Below are 12,978 nucleotides of genomic sequence, written 5' to 3' on the forward strand. Positions count from 1 at the left end.
CTATCTATCAGTGTGTCGGGTTTTGAGAAGGAGTCTTTTGTTATGAAAAATGTATAAAATTAATTTTCTGTAGGATATGTACTATAGTTATTTGAATGCTGTGTACAAATATATGTCATACAATGTACACTAAATAAAATGTATATAAATATGTGAGAGCACCTCTCCTGAAAGAAGTAGCGTATTGACCATATTGAGCAGAGCTGTCATCTGTATATGGCAATCTTCAAGTAATAGGAACACCTGTTCCCCACTCACACCAGCCATATGCATTACCTGCAACATTATTAACAGTTACCTCTCTAAAACATTTATGATATATATTTTTCCAATATGTCTATGTAAAACTACAATTTCTGGAATTACAATACTACACTCATATCGAAGTTTTCTCCTATAAACACTAATGCAGAAGACTAAGTTACAATAAAATAACAGTTACAATAAAAAATGATCCATCCTTTGTTATGTTTTTGTCCAATTACATGTGGTGGTTACTTGTGAAAATGTCACAACTCGTTGCAATTCACATAATATTTAATCATATATGTAAAAAGTAAGGTCAAATGAACTGTAACCATACTAGTTTATACTGTTTAAAGTATAACTTTAGATGTTGCCTTTTACACTTTTATACTAAACACATCTATTTAATGATAAACTGTAGTTCAGATATTATTACAATTTGTCATCCAGTAATTACATAAGTAATTAAGACATAATATTTTAATGTTGTTGTAGCCATGAACATTGATTGCTATTTTTCAGAAGTAAATATCAAAAGTTTTATTATTCCCAGGTATCAATTTATGTATACTGGACATTTTGACACCAAATCCCAGTGCAATCCGTATGATGTAAAGTTCTTTAATTGTAACTTCTTAAAAACTCTAAATTCAACAATATTTGTAAACATTATGATTACTGGAATATATGAATACATGGGCACTTGAGCCTACTGACTAACTGGTGGTTTTACTGTTTTTTAGACAACTTCTGTACATCTTGCATTCAGAAAATTTTCTAAATCCTTATTAAACTTCAAATCCAAACTGAAGCCATATGTATATAGTTTTATTTGAATGTCAGAAAATACCTCACACTCTAGGACACTGGGGTATTTATGATTCAAAGCTATGCATGTTTAGTATGATTTCTATATCACTGCAATGATAACGAGTTCTTGTGTTAAAAGTTTTGGTCTCGATCAGTCAATTGAAGCAGCAAGAACTACAGATTATATTCCAGGCAGTAGACAAATAAACTGTAGAAATTTGGTATAAAACTAAAGGATATTTGTTGCGTATCTATGAATGTCATTAAGTTGATGCAGCATAGAGCTAGCAATGCAGATTGTAGGTATGTTGTATCACCTTGTCAAATGAAGACAGCAAAAACAATTAAATATCAACAACAGAAGAAGATGGCTGCAGTGTGATGAGATGTATTTTCTGAAAACTAGGGCATTTGCCTTTTACCACATTATGGTAGCCCAGCAAAACATATACATGGTACAGTTTTCAGCATAAAAAAGTAAATAAAATGGACCAAAGATTAATTGTAGAATTTCTGAAGAGATAAAAACTGCATGGCTTGGTTCTGACACAATACTGTTAACATGTAGTCATGGAGTTTCAAAATGACAGAATTGCCATTGTGAACAGTTGGAGCAGATTCATTCCTACCACTAGCACAGTCTGTCCCATTTCAGGTGGGCTGGCTCATGACAACAGCCATGTTAAAATCAACATTGCTGAAACTACTGGATTCACTTCTGTATAAGGTATAATCTTTTTTAAAATTCACTGTCAAACTGTGTATAAGGGCTCATTCATCCCTGCAGATGAACAACATGCCCCTCAGTACAGAGCTCAGTGTTTATTTTAAACTGCATGACATCATATCTCTTACCAGAGTGCAGTGTGCCAAAGTTTTTCTGAAATGTTGGATGCTTGCTGCTTCATATCTGTTACAAGTAAGATAAAAATATTCATGGATGAACTGAAAATAATGCTGTGAACTTTGCAAAGAGGACCAGAAAACCCACAAATATAAATGATGTCTTTTATTACAGTGTGGATAGCATAAATGATCAGCATTATATTTCAATTTATAGTTGTAAAAATTATTATGCAATACAAAAACACTAATATGAACAGGTAAATTTGGGGTATATGGAAAAGAGCTGTAACTATATAGGAAGGTAGTTGTTAATGTTATCAAAATAATTTTACAATTGTGAACAGTTTTTAAAACTGAAGCATAGTTTCCAGAAGTCAAAAGCACATTTTTAAGATGCCTCTAACCAATTTTAAAACAGTTTTGTATCTTTAATATAAAATCATATACAGGATGTCTGTCCAAAGAGTCACCAGGCATATTTTCTCTGGTGTTGCAGCAGATATTTGGAATTTTGTTTCTGCTTTGTGTAGCTGAAGTCAGCCCAAACAAATGCTGGGCATTACATCTTTCATGTGATGCCCAGTGTCAATGGAAAATGTCCGTTGGTTTCCCATTACAAACAAACTTATTTTTAAAGTGGAATTTTACATGCCCATTTGACAGAGCAGTCTAAAATTATTCTAGTGTGATACTCGTTTCACCAAATGTATTACCAAGGAAAGCAAAGCCTGAGAAATAATGAGTACTCCAACAATGACAGCACAATCCTGGTCAGCATTAACTGCTACTGCTATGTAGAACCATGCTGTTCAGTCACTGCTAGATTACTAGTTATTCCATGTTTTTACTGTTCCTGTTGTAAAATTAATATCATAGTAAACTAAACTAGTAGTGTTCTATCGAATGGGCATGTAGAACTCCAATTCAAAAATTATTTTGTTTGAAATAGGAAACAAACTGCATCATTCCATCAATGCTGGACATCACATGAAAGGCACGATGAGCAGTATTTATTTCAGTTGATGCTAGCTACATGTTGCAAAAACAAAATTGCAAATATCTGCTGAAACACCAGAGAGAGTGGGCCTAATGACTTTTAGGAGAAACACCCAGTATAATTCTTTTGACAGTACCTAAGAATTCTTTCATGATGGGAATAATAAGTACAAGTAATTCATCGATGAATGAATGTGACTGCATCACTCAAAGAACATTAAGTTGTTTTATTAACATGTGACTTTACCGTTAGAGTAGAGAGGGACCTAATTGTGTCAAAAGAGTGATATAAACTTGTTTAAGCAGAGACATGTTTCCTGTTGTTTGCTGTAGTGAGACTATATTTAGATTAACAAATAAAACAGAGTTGTCAGGTTTTGTTTACATGTTCATTCCATCAGAACTACACTGATGGGCAAACCTTAAGTGTGATGAGTCACAGCCAAGTAACATAGCTCAGTGAAACTTGTACCTTACATACAAAGAACTGTTACAATACAGTAAGCAAGGTAACTGAAAGAAATACACAATGCGATGAAGAGAAATGACATTCTTACTCAAAGAAACTTAACTCCAAATGAAAATTAATTTAAACCCGCAGCTGCTGACAGGTGTTGTTGATTTACCTCAATGGGGACAGCTGAAAATGAGTGCCCTGACCGGGACTTGAACCTGGGATCTCCTGCTTCCACTGAGGACACAGATGAATAGCGCGACTGCAAGGACTTATCCCTTGCATGCTTCCCATGAGACCCACATTCCCAACTGTCCACAATCTACATACGTAATGTACCTAACAGATATTTACCCATCTACTCATTACTCGCGCACACTAAGTTGACGATTCCGTAAGAGTGCGCATTTGCACAGGCGAAGGTCAATGGCTGGGTAGCTTTAACTATATATATGAAGATAGTAATTGTTCTCTAAAGAACAGATACCACTGATGACCATGCAACTTCACTAGAATAAATGATTTATTCTAGAGAAGCTGTTCTTTCAGGAACATTTACTATCTTTATATATTAACTGCAAATGTTTGAACAGGGTACACTCATTGGTCAATATTATTGTGACAATATGCCTCTTACTCATGTGCATCCTATCGTGGGTATATTCGATGCTGACTTCATTTTTATGGATGACGATACACAACCATATTGAGTAACTCAGGCATGAATGAATGGAATAAAAGGATGCTGATTCGTGGTAGGCACAATAAAGAGATTCCGACAGTCATAGCTTTTGGCCATTAAGGCCTTTGGTGGCAGTAGACACACACATGCACAAACGCACTCACACAAGTGCAACTTGCACACACGTCAGCAGTCTCAGAGAGCTGAAACTACACTCTCTGAGACTGCAGACGTGTGTGCAAGTTGCGCTTGCGTGAGTGTGTGTGTGCGTGTGTGTATGTGTATGTCTACTGCTGACAAAGTCCTTAATGGCCGAAAGCTATGATTTTGTGAATCTTTTTATTGTGCCATCGCGACTCAGCATCTCTGCTATATGGTGAGTAGCAACTTTCCTTCTCTCGTATTGTTACATTCCATCCTGGATTTTCCATAAGATTTCAGCCGTAACCTTCATCACAAAAAGAAATAGAAACACACACCATTCATTCACCCTAGCAAGCACACCTCACACACACAACTGCCAACTCCGGCAGCTCAGACCAGCATTCTGGTCCAAGCTGCCAGTGTTGGCAGTCATGTGTGCATGTGGCATGCTTGCTTGTGTGAATGAATGGTGTGTGTTCCTCTTTCTTTTTGTGATGAAGGCTATGGCTGAAAGCTTATGAGTAAAATGTCACCTGTCTGCACCTTAACATGTCATCTTTATGGTAAGTAGCAATCTATCTTTACCTACATTGTTGATATTCTGACATGCAGTTAACAAATATCTTAGAAAGATAACACATACCTCCTTCAAATCATTGCAAAAGTTTTTGTGGTCATACTGCTTTGTTATATTTGGTGTTATTAATTTAACACTATGCAGTGCAGACAAAATTTGAATGGTAGCTCTTCGGCCAATTCCTGCTTGACCAGCCAGAACAAGTGAACCACAGGGAGCTGACAAAATACGATCAGAACTTGCTATGGTTTGCAGCACCTCTGGCAATATCAGCAAATTTAAGTTATGGCCTTCACGCCCTGTTGATCACAAAAATAAGACAGCAAAATTTAAAGTTTGCTTATTTATCAAGCAGATATTCAAAGGCCTTACTGACACCAACAGTAATACCATAACAACAGAATATGTACTGCAGTTACATCTGCTACACATATTTTCATCATTTTTATTCTTGCCTCTAATTATAAAATATTTTCATGATAATATTACATTGCAAATTCACTGCGCAGGTTTCCAGAGGTAAATTAGGTGCTAGAACAGTAATGAACATATATATTGATATTTGAGTCTAGAAGTCTTACACACATGAGGGCCACACTGCTGATCAAATTCTAACATAATGAATCTTTCAACCTTTATCGGCTGCTACAACTCAGTCAATGCAATGGTACTGAACACTGACTGACCTAGGATATCTCAAGCTGCTGTATAAAGTGACAAGAAAATATACAGTTATCATCAGAAAACTTCAAATTCTAAACATTTTGTGAAAGAAAAAATAGATTTACTGGTAGAGATGGGAAGGGCATTACAGATGCATGTTACCTTTCATAAGAAAACCATTGTCATGAAGTGACTGTTGACCTTAATGTGAAGTTATAATATACAGTGTCAATGCAAACATTTGTAAACTACATAAAAATATACATACAATAGTATTGCTATTTCTAAAGATTTGCTATACCTGGTGAAACCATGGAAGAAGTCACAGAGCACAATTCCTGAACTACTGATTAATATAAACATGGAAAGTCTACTACTACAGTCCTACCTATAGTGGTTGTACAGTTCAGGTTTATTTTTTACCATGTTTAAAGCATGTTGGAGGTTCTAAAATGAGCTGCAAAAGTCATATCATGGTTAGTCACAAAAAAAATAAAGGTATTTGATGGGTAAGAACATATTTTAGGTGTCATTATTCATTAAATTGTGTTGGCATTGTCCGCAGCAAATATTTGTGTATTTTTCCTCATGCACATCACAGTAAATGTGCAAGGATGGTTTGATGAGTATACATAAGGAATTCCAGAATATTCCTGAGTGTGTGTTCCTTCTTGTTAAACTTGATGGCTTACAAATTTTTAGGTTCATAGGCAATTTATTATTTTCTCTTTATATGATATCTTCACAGCTTCTTTAGTTTTCTTTGTTATAAGTTGTACACAGATTTCTTTGTTTGCTATTTGACCTCCAACAAACTGCTAATAGTAAATGCTGCATGATAGCCTAGCAATTGTATCCCAATATCATTAAAGAACGAAACAGCCAACAGAAAAACAAAACCAACAGAGACAGTAAGCCAAAATGTAAAGATGTTATACATAAGTAAACTCTGTAAAAGAAAATCATTGACAAGAAGATGGCCAGTTGTGAGTAGGATTCGCACTTTGAAGGTTCCATATAAGCTTAATTAGGAATATAGACAGTTCATTGATACCAAGACTCAAGAACCTCAATGATTTTTGCCTGTTATTGACATTGATATTGGCAAGATATTTGTCCTGGGAATTAGAGAATGGTTTAATTTTAAGTTTGAAGTTAGATAACAAATGACAAAAGGACAGTTTCCTTAGCTTGAGATAATTACAAATTAACAATGTCCTGGTTTTTCCCTTCATTCACTTGTACTATGAAACCTAGCTTCCTGCCAAAAATCATGGTTCAAGGTCAATGGCAAGTACCTTACAGAGTTTAATAAGTGAGTTTGCGGGAATCAAAATATGTGATATTAACGACCATATCTTTTTGACTGCATTGACTTAGAAGCTTAACTTGTTACACTGCCAAGGGATTGTAGACAATAGCATGTGATATAAATTTCAACTTTAAATGTCTACCCATGCCTGAAGAATACGGGTCTTCATACTGATAGACAAAAATTAACACCTTTCAGATTTTTTGTTTTATTTCTACTGTGAAACTTTTTCTTCTTGCCTAGTTTCATGATACTAGGCCAAGGGGAGTCCCCTACAGGTTTTGGTGAGTGAGGTTATATCAAAATATGTGACATAAATGGCTGTATCTTTTAACTGCACTGACTTAGAAACTTTAATTTTTTCCATAACTGAGGGACTGTACACTTTAGTGCGTGGCACAGATTTCAACATTCCTGAGAGAAACGGTTTTTAATAGTTGGACAGACAGACAGACAGACAGACAGACTGAGGGACAATAAAGCGAATCTGTAAGTGTTCCATTCTTATCGAATGAGATACGGAACCCAAAAAATATCTTTAACATGCACTCATCTATGAAGAGTATTATGTTACTTACAGCATTTTAAATTTCTGTAATTGCCTTTCTGTTAATTTTGAATTTCTCTACACTGTTCCTTTTTTTTCTTTTCTTTTTTTTTTAAAAAAAAAGCTTGGCAATAATATGAAACTACTGCTAAGATGGCATATAGTGTGTGCCACTGACAGTTTATGGTTGAACCAGAGAGGAAACAAGGCTTGTGCTTGACACCTAGGAAAGACAGCTAGAAACTTGACTGTAAGCCCCAAAAGCTTGTAAGTCATTTCTGAGGTTTTCTATTCAACCTAAGTATTTATAAATTCACCCTCTGTCCATATGTTCCTTCTCCCTCCGTTCATCTCCTCCCTTCACACTCTAATTCTATCTTCTCCTCTCCATCTGTTTTTCCATCTCCTTCTTCCTCCTCTCTCTGTGCATCTACTCCTTCCTCTCTCTCTATCAATCTCCTCCTCTCCCCTCTCCATGTCCATATCCTTCTCCCCCTGCGTCCATCTTCTTCTTCCCCCTCTCTGTCTGTCCATCTTCTTCTTTCCCTTACTCCCTCCAAGTTCTCAGCCCCCGCCACTTCTCCAATCTTCCCCCTTTTCCAATCTACTCACCCACTCCACGGTGATGCAATTCCCTGTGCCTATGTGGGGTGAGCCCAGTTGTGCCACATTCCTATCCTGTTCCCTTGCTGCCTCTCTCCCCTAGCCGTCTGCCAATGTACAATGTAATCAATCAAGAGTACTGTGTAAGTGCTAGAAGCTCTGAAGAAAGACATATCTGAAAGCTTTGCAATGCTTTCAGTCTTTCATTGACTGCCTTACAATTCAAGTGTGTAAATATTTGCTACCTTTACTCCTTCTAGTATTTATATTCCAACCAAGATTTTCCATTATTCAATTAATGAACCAGGAATATACACTATCTTTTGGAACTAATAAACAGTTTCTTACTAGAGGGAAAAACTAAGTAGAAACATGTTTAACTAACGAACGAAAGTAAAAGTCAGTGTCAAACCTGAACCAGGAAATCAAGAGTAGGCAGTCAGGACTTGCATGTACACTTACATGGGAATAACTAAGTAACTGCCACTTACTTGTTTACATGTTCACATAACATCTGTCACAGTAATATCCAATTACTTCATGAGGATGGCCGTGTCTTTTATTTCTTTTCTCTGTCGTCACATCCTGCTACTATTTCATGTGCTGATTACCATAGTCATTTGCCCATAGCACTTGCAACTGGTAACTAAACTGAAGCTTCATATATCCATAATTAAAACAGACAACTTAGGATGTCAGCTGGTATAATATACGTTAAAAAATGACATCATTCCTCCAGCTGTATTAAGGTGTTGGTTTTATTGACAACTAGTTTCGATGTTGTTACAGTATCATCTTCAGGCTCTAAATACAACATACCATAGATAAACAACCAATGCAACAACAGTGATTTATGAGTTATTATACAAATTATGAGTTATTATGCAAAACAACCTACCTTGCGCACCATTCACTACTAGTAAACAATGAAGTTTACCTAACTTGTCAGATTGGCAATGTGTATGTTCTCCTCTTTATAGTTCATTACTTTTTAAAAAAAAGAAAAAAGTTAATAATAATTTACAATGTTCCATGCCTATATTATTATCCATTACAATAACGGCTTGTCGCTTAAGCTTTTATATACTCCCATTTTTTAACACCTGATATTAACCTACAATAAAATGATTGTGCATATACAGCTACATTTGTATTTAGTGATACCACGTAAATGGCTAATGTCCAGAGTGATGGCATTTTAATGGAAATGACCAAAAATTTAATTACTTTCATTAAAATTATCCATAATGTAATATGGTTATAATAGAATTGTTTTGCATAATAACTCTTAAATTACTGTTGCATTGGTTGTTTATGTATGGTATGTCATATTTAGGGCCTGAAGATGATGTTGTAACAACATCGAAACTAGTTGCCAATAAAACCAACATCTGGATACAGCTGGAGGAATTACGCCTTTTTTTAACAACTAAACTGAATAGTTACAATTTGTTTTAATTGTTTCCCTCTATGTGATGTTTAATTTAAGCAGTACAATACATGACACTAGCAGTTAAGGTATGCAGAAAAGTACTAAGGGTATTATGATATTAAAAATCTAACTAAAAATGCACATTAATAAGGCTGCATGTAAATATAAGCACTATGGAATCACATAATTGTAGCTATCACAGTCATATTGTGAACATGGGTAATGGTAAACTGATTATATTGCTCCCTTTCATGTTCAACTGTTAGGCCTCCATTATTCTGATCCAGTTATGACTGCCAGCCCTTTCACAGGATTTGGGGTGAATTTCCTTCTGTCTATATCGATACCCTTTTTCATTATGATTTCCATTTCCTTACAAACTCAATTTTCCATGCAGAAACTATTTTCAGTTTCCAAAAGGTTAAGGTTATGCATTATATCTTTTGCTATTATGTCTGGAAGTCCTTTTGCCCCCGTTTACATTTCAGCATCTGATAAGCATTCCTTTTCATCTCACATGTATCTATGATATTAAAGTATCATCCACGCAAACATAATTGGATAATAAATAAAGTGTACATACCTAAAATGCTGATACCACTCTGAACTACCGCAGACCAGTCTTCGGTTCCAATTTTTCCTAATGGTTTTCCTAGGTGTGATTTTGATGAAATGGATGACGCAATATTTACAGATGCCGCAGTTACATAAAATGTGTCTGGAAAAAAATGCAAGATACACAGTTAACAATAAAATCTGATTTCATAAAATTCATGTAACTGTTGTATTAACGCCTGTAATTATCCCCATAAAAGGTCATCTATACACTTCCTCAGTCTTTATTTAACATTTTAAATAAAACAAACATTATTAACACTCTACATCTTTATTCCTCATGTCTATAAATTTATTTCTCAACACAGTCACCCTGTTGATGAACACTTTTATCTCAACAAGAGACCAGTTTGTTGACACCATCATTATAGGATGTTTGACTTTGTTGATGGAGCGACAACCTCACCACTGCATTACCATTGAAGTGAAATTATCAAAAGTGTTCATTACATTTTGGAAACAGACGAAATTTGTATGCAGCTAAGTCAGAATTGTATCTATAGCAATACCTCTTACACTCCCAAATACAGTGGTGGAAAAACAATGTATGAGCCCTAATTTCTCATCTCATATCTTCGTCCTTACTCCAAATGTACACTGGCGGCAGTAGAATCATTCTACAGTCAGCTTCAAATGCTGGGTCTCTAAACCTTCTCAACAGAATTCCTCAAAAAGAATGTTGCCTTCCCTCTGGACTGCCATTTGGTTTCTGAAGAATCTGCATAATATTGATGTGTTATTCAAACCTACTAGTAATAAATCTAGCAGTCTGCCTCTGAATTGCTTCGATGTCTTGCTAATTGACCTGCTGCAGATCTTAAACACTTCAGCGGTATTCAAGAATAGATAACAGGAGTGTTTTATACATTGTCTCCTTTGCAATGATCTTCACTTCACCAAAACTCTCCCAATAATTCAAAGTTGACCATTTGCCTTATAGTGATTTCACTTGTTGCCTGGCTTCTTGAACAGTGTTGGCTAGGAGAGCAAGATCATCAGTGAATCCCAAGCAGTTTAAGCTAATATCATCTTTTGCACTTTCAATTCTTCCCATCTTTGGATTGTCCTTGTACCATTCTCTCATTATATATTCCAGTGCACAGTTGAACAGTAATGGTGATAGATAGTCACCTTGTCTTAAATCTGTTTTATGAGGAATGGTTCCGAAATTTCTCCTCTAAACTTTATTTAGATTTGGTGTTGGTTAGAGTGAGTTGTATTATTTTAATTAGTTTTGGATGGAGTCGTAGATTTCTTAAAATTTTTAATACTGAAGGTCTGTGGAGACAGTCATATGTCTTCTTAAAATCTACAAATGTTATTGCCAGAGCTTTGTTCCATTTCTTGTAGTATGCCATAAACAATTTTAAACTAATTATCTGTTCTGCACAGCTTCTCCTTGGTCTGAAACCTCCCTGATATTCCCCTAACTCCTGTTCTAATTGCTCCTTGATTCTTTCATATAGAATCTTGGATAGAATTTTGTATGTGCAATCTAGGAGAGAGATTCCTCTGTAGTTGTCTGGGTTGCTCTTATCTCCCTTTTCGTGTAGTGGGTGGATGATAGCTGTGGTCCAATGTTTGGGGAATCGTTCTGTTACCCAAATTTTTGTTAGAGCCATGTGTAAGGAGGTCTTAACTGTGTCACTTGCATATTTCCACATTTCAACAAAAACGTGATCTTCTCCACAGTCTGGATGTTTCCACGTTTTAAGTTTACTTGGCTTCCTCGTAAAGTATGTTGATTTAGATATAAGGTTGTGTTCTCTGCAGAGTTCTACAAGTCTTTGACTGTTTTTGTTCGTAAATTTATGTAGACTCCATTTTTCAATTATATCTTTATATTTTCTTTGTTTTCCCAACTGAGCATTGAAATCTCCCAATAAGATTTTTAAATTCTTTTTATTTACTCTGTTCACAGTATGTTCTAGAAGGTCCCAAAATTTATCTACCTCTTCCTTCGTTTTTGTTAGACAATTTTTTTCATTTGTTTGGGCCTGAGCATTTATTATTGTATAGGTTTTATTCATTGTTTTAAAGCTTAGAGTCGCAATTCTTGGTGATACTGCTTGGAAATCCATTACTAAATCTATTATTTTTATGTTTACTAAAAACCCTGTTCCAAACTGGACACCTTGTTTCACTGCCCTCGGTCCTGGTTTCCCATTATACATTCTGTATCCTTGTGGGTATCTCATTTCTTGGAGCCCTGTTATTAAAATTTTTTGTTTATTATTCTTACAAAGAAACTATATCAAAGGGTTATTAAATACAGTACTAGAAACAATTTTTCAACTGCCCCTACTTATGAATACAATGAGTAAGGCAGAAAGTTCTGGAATAACATTTACAGTTAATTTTAACTGCTGTCCAGGGCATCTCCAGACATGCCTTCAGCCTGGAATCTTGTTGATTGGACAAGAATTGTCTTCAGTGATAAGTCCCACTTGGTGAACTGCACCTAGATAACCAGCAAAGACATGTCTGGGGACACCATGGACAGCAGTGGTATATCAATCTGACTGTCACCAGCCATACATCAAAACTACCAGGAGTGATGGTCTTGGTTGCCATTTCATTTCATTGCAGGACCTCTTTGCCCTTAGAGCATGGCAGAACATCATCGATATTCTACGCTCCATTCTGTTGGCCTTCATGGCAATCCATCGTGGTCTTACATTTCAGCAAGATAATGCCTGCCCCCCACACAGTGAGAGTTTCTACTGCTTGTCTTCATGCTTGCCATTCCCTGCCTTGGCCAGCAGTGTTGCCAGATGTCTCCCCAACTGAGAATGTTTGGAGCATTATCGGCAGGGCCCTCCAACAATCTTGGGATTTTGATGAACTAACACCCAAAATTTGGCACAAAATTCCTCAGTAGGTAATGCAACAGCTCTATCAATTATTTTCAAGCCAAATAACTGCTTGCCTAATGGTCAGAGGTGGACCAACACATTACTGACTTGCTCAACTTGTGACGTTCTTTCTTCTTGGTAAATTGCGAAATTTCACTGAAACTGTAATCATTTGTGCTTTCGGAGTCTTTCACGG

At 35.9% G+C, this 12,978-nt stretch overlaps 1 protein-coding gene across 1 annotated transcript in view; it reads right to left on the reverse strand.

Annotated features, from left to right (window-relative positions):
* The window catches only part of LOC126328907 (cytoplasmic dynein 2 heavy chain 1), a 906,666-nt gene that overhangs the window by 279,704 nt on the left and 613,984 nt on the right, over positions 1-12,978 (reverse strand). Inside the window, exons 47-49 of the mRNA XM_049996078.1 lie at positions 9,896-10,030; positions 4,822-5,054; positions 163-276 (exon numbers count right to left, since the gene is read on the reverse strand). Of these exons, the coding sequence (XP_049852035.1) occupies positions 163-276; positions 4,822-5,054; positions 9,896-10,030 (482 nt within the window). The remainder of the gene's footprint in view (positions 1-162; positions 277-4,821; positions 5,055-9,895; positions 10,031-12,978) is intronic.

Source organism: Schistocerca gregaria, chromosome 2 (genome assembly GCF_023897955.1).
Source record: "Schistocerca gregaria isolate iqSchGreg1 chromosome 2, iqSchGreg1.2, whole genome shotgun sequence".
Classification (NCBI taxonomy): domain Eukaryota; kingdom Metazoa; phylum Arthropoda; class Insecta; order Orthoptera; family Acrididae; genus Schistocerca; species Schistocerca gregaria.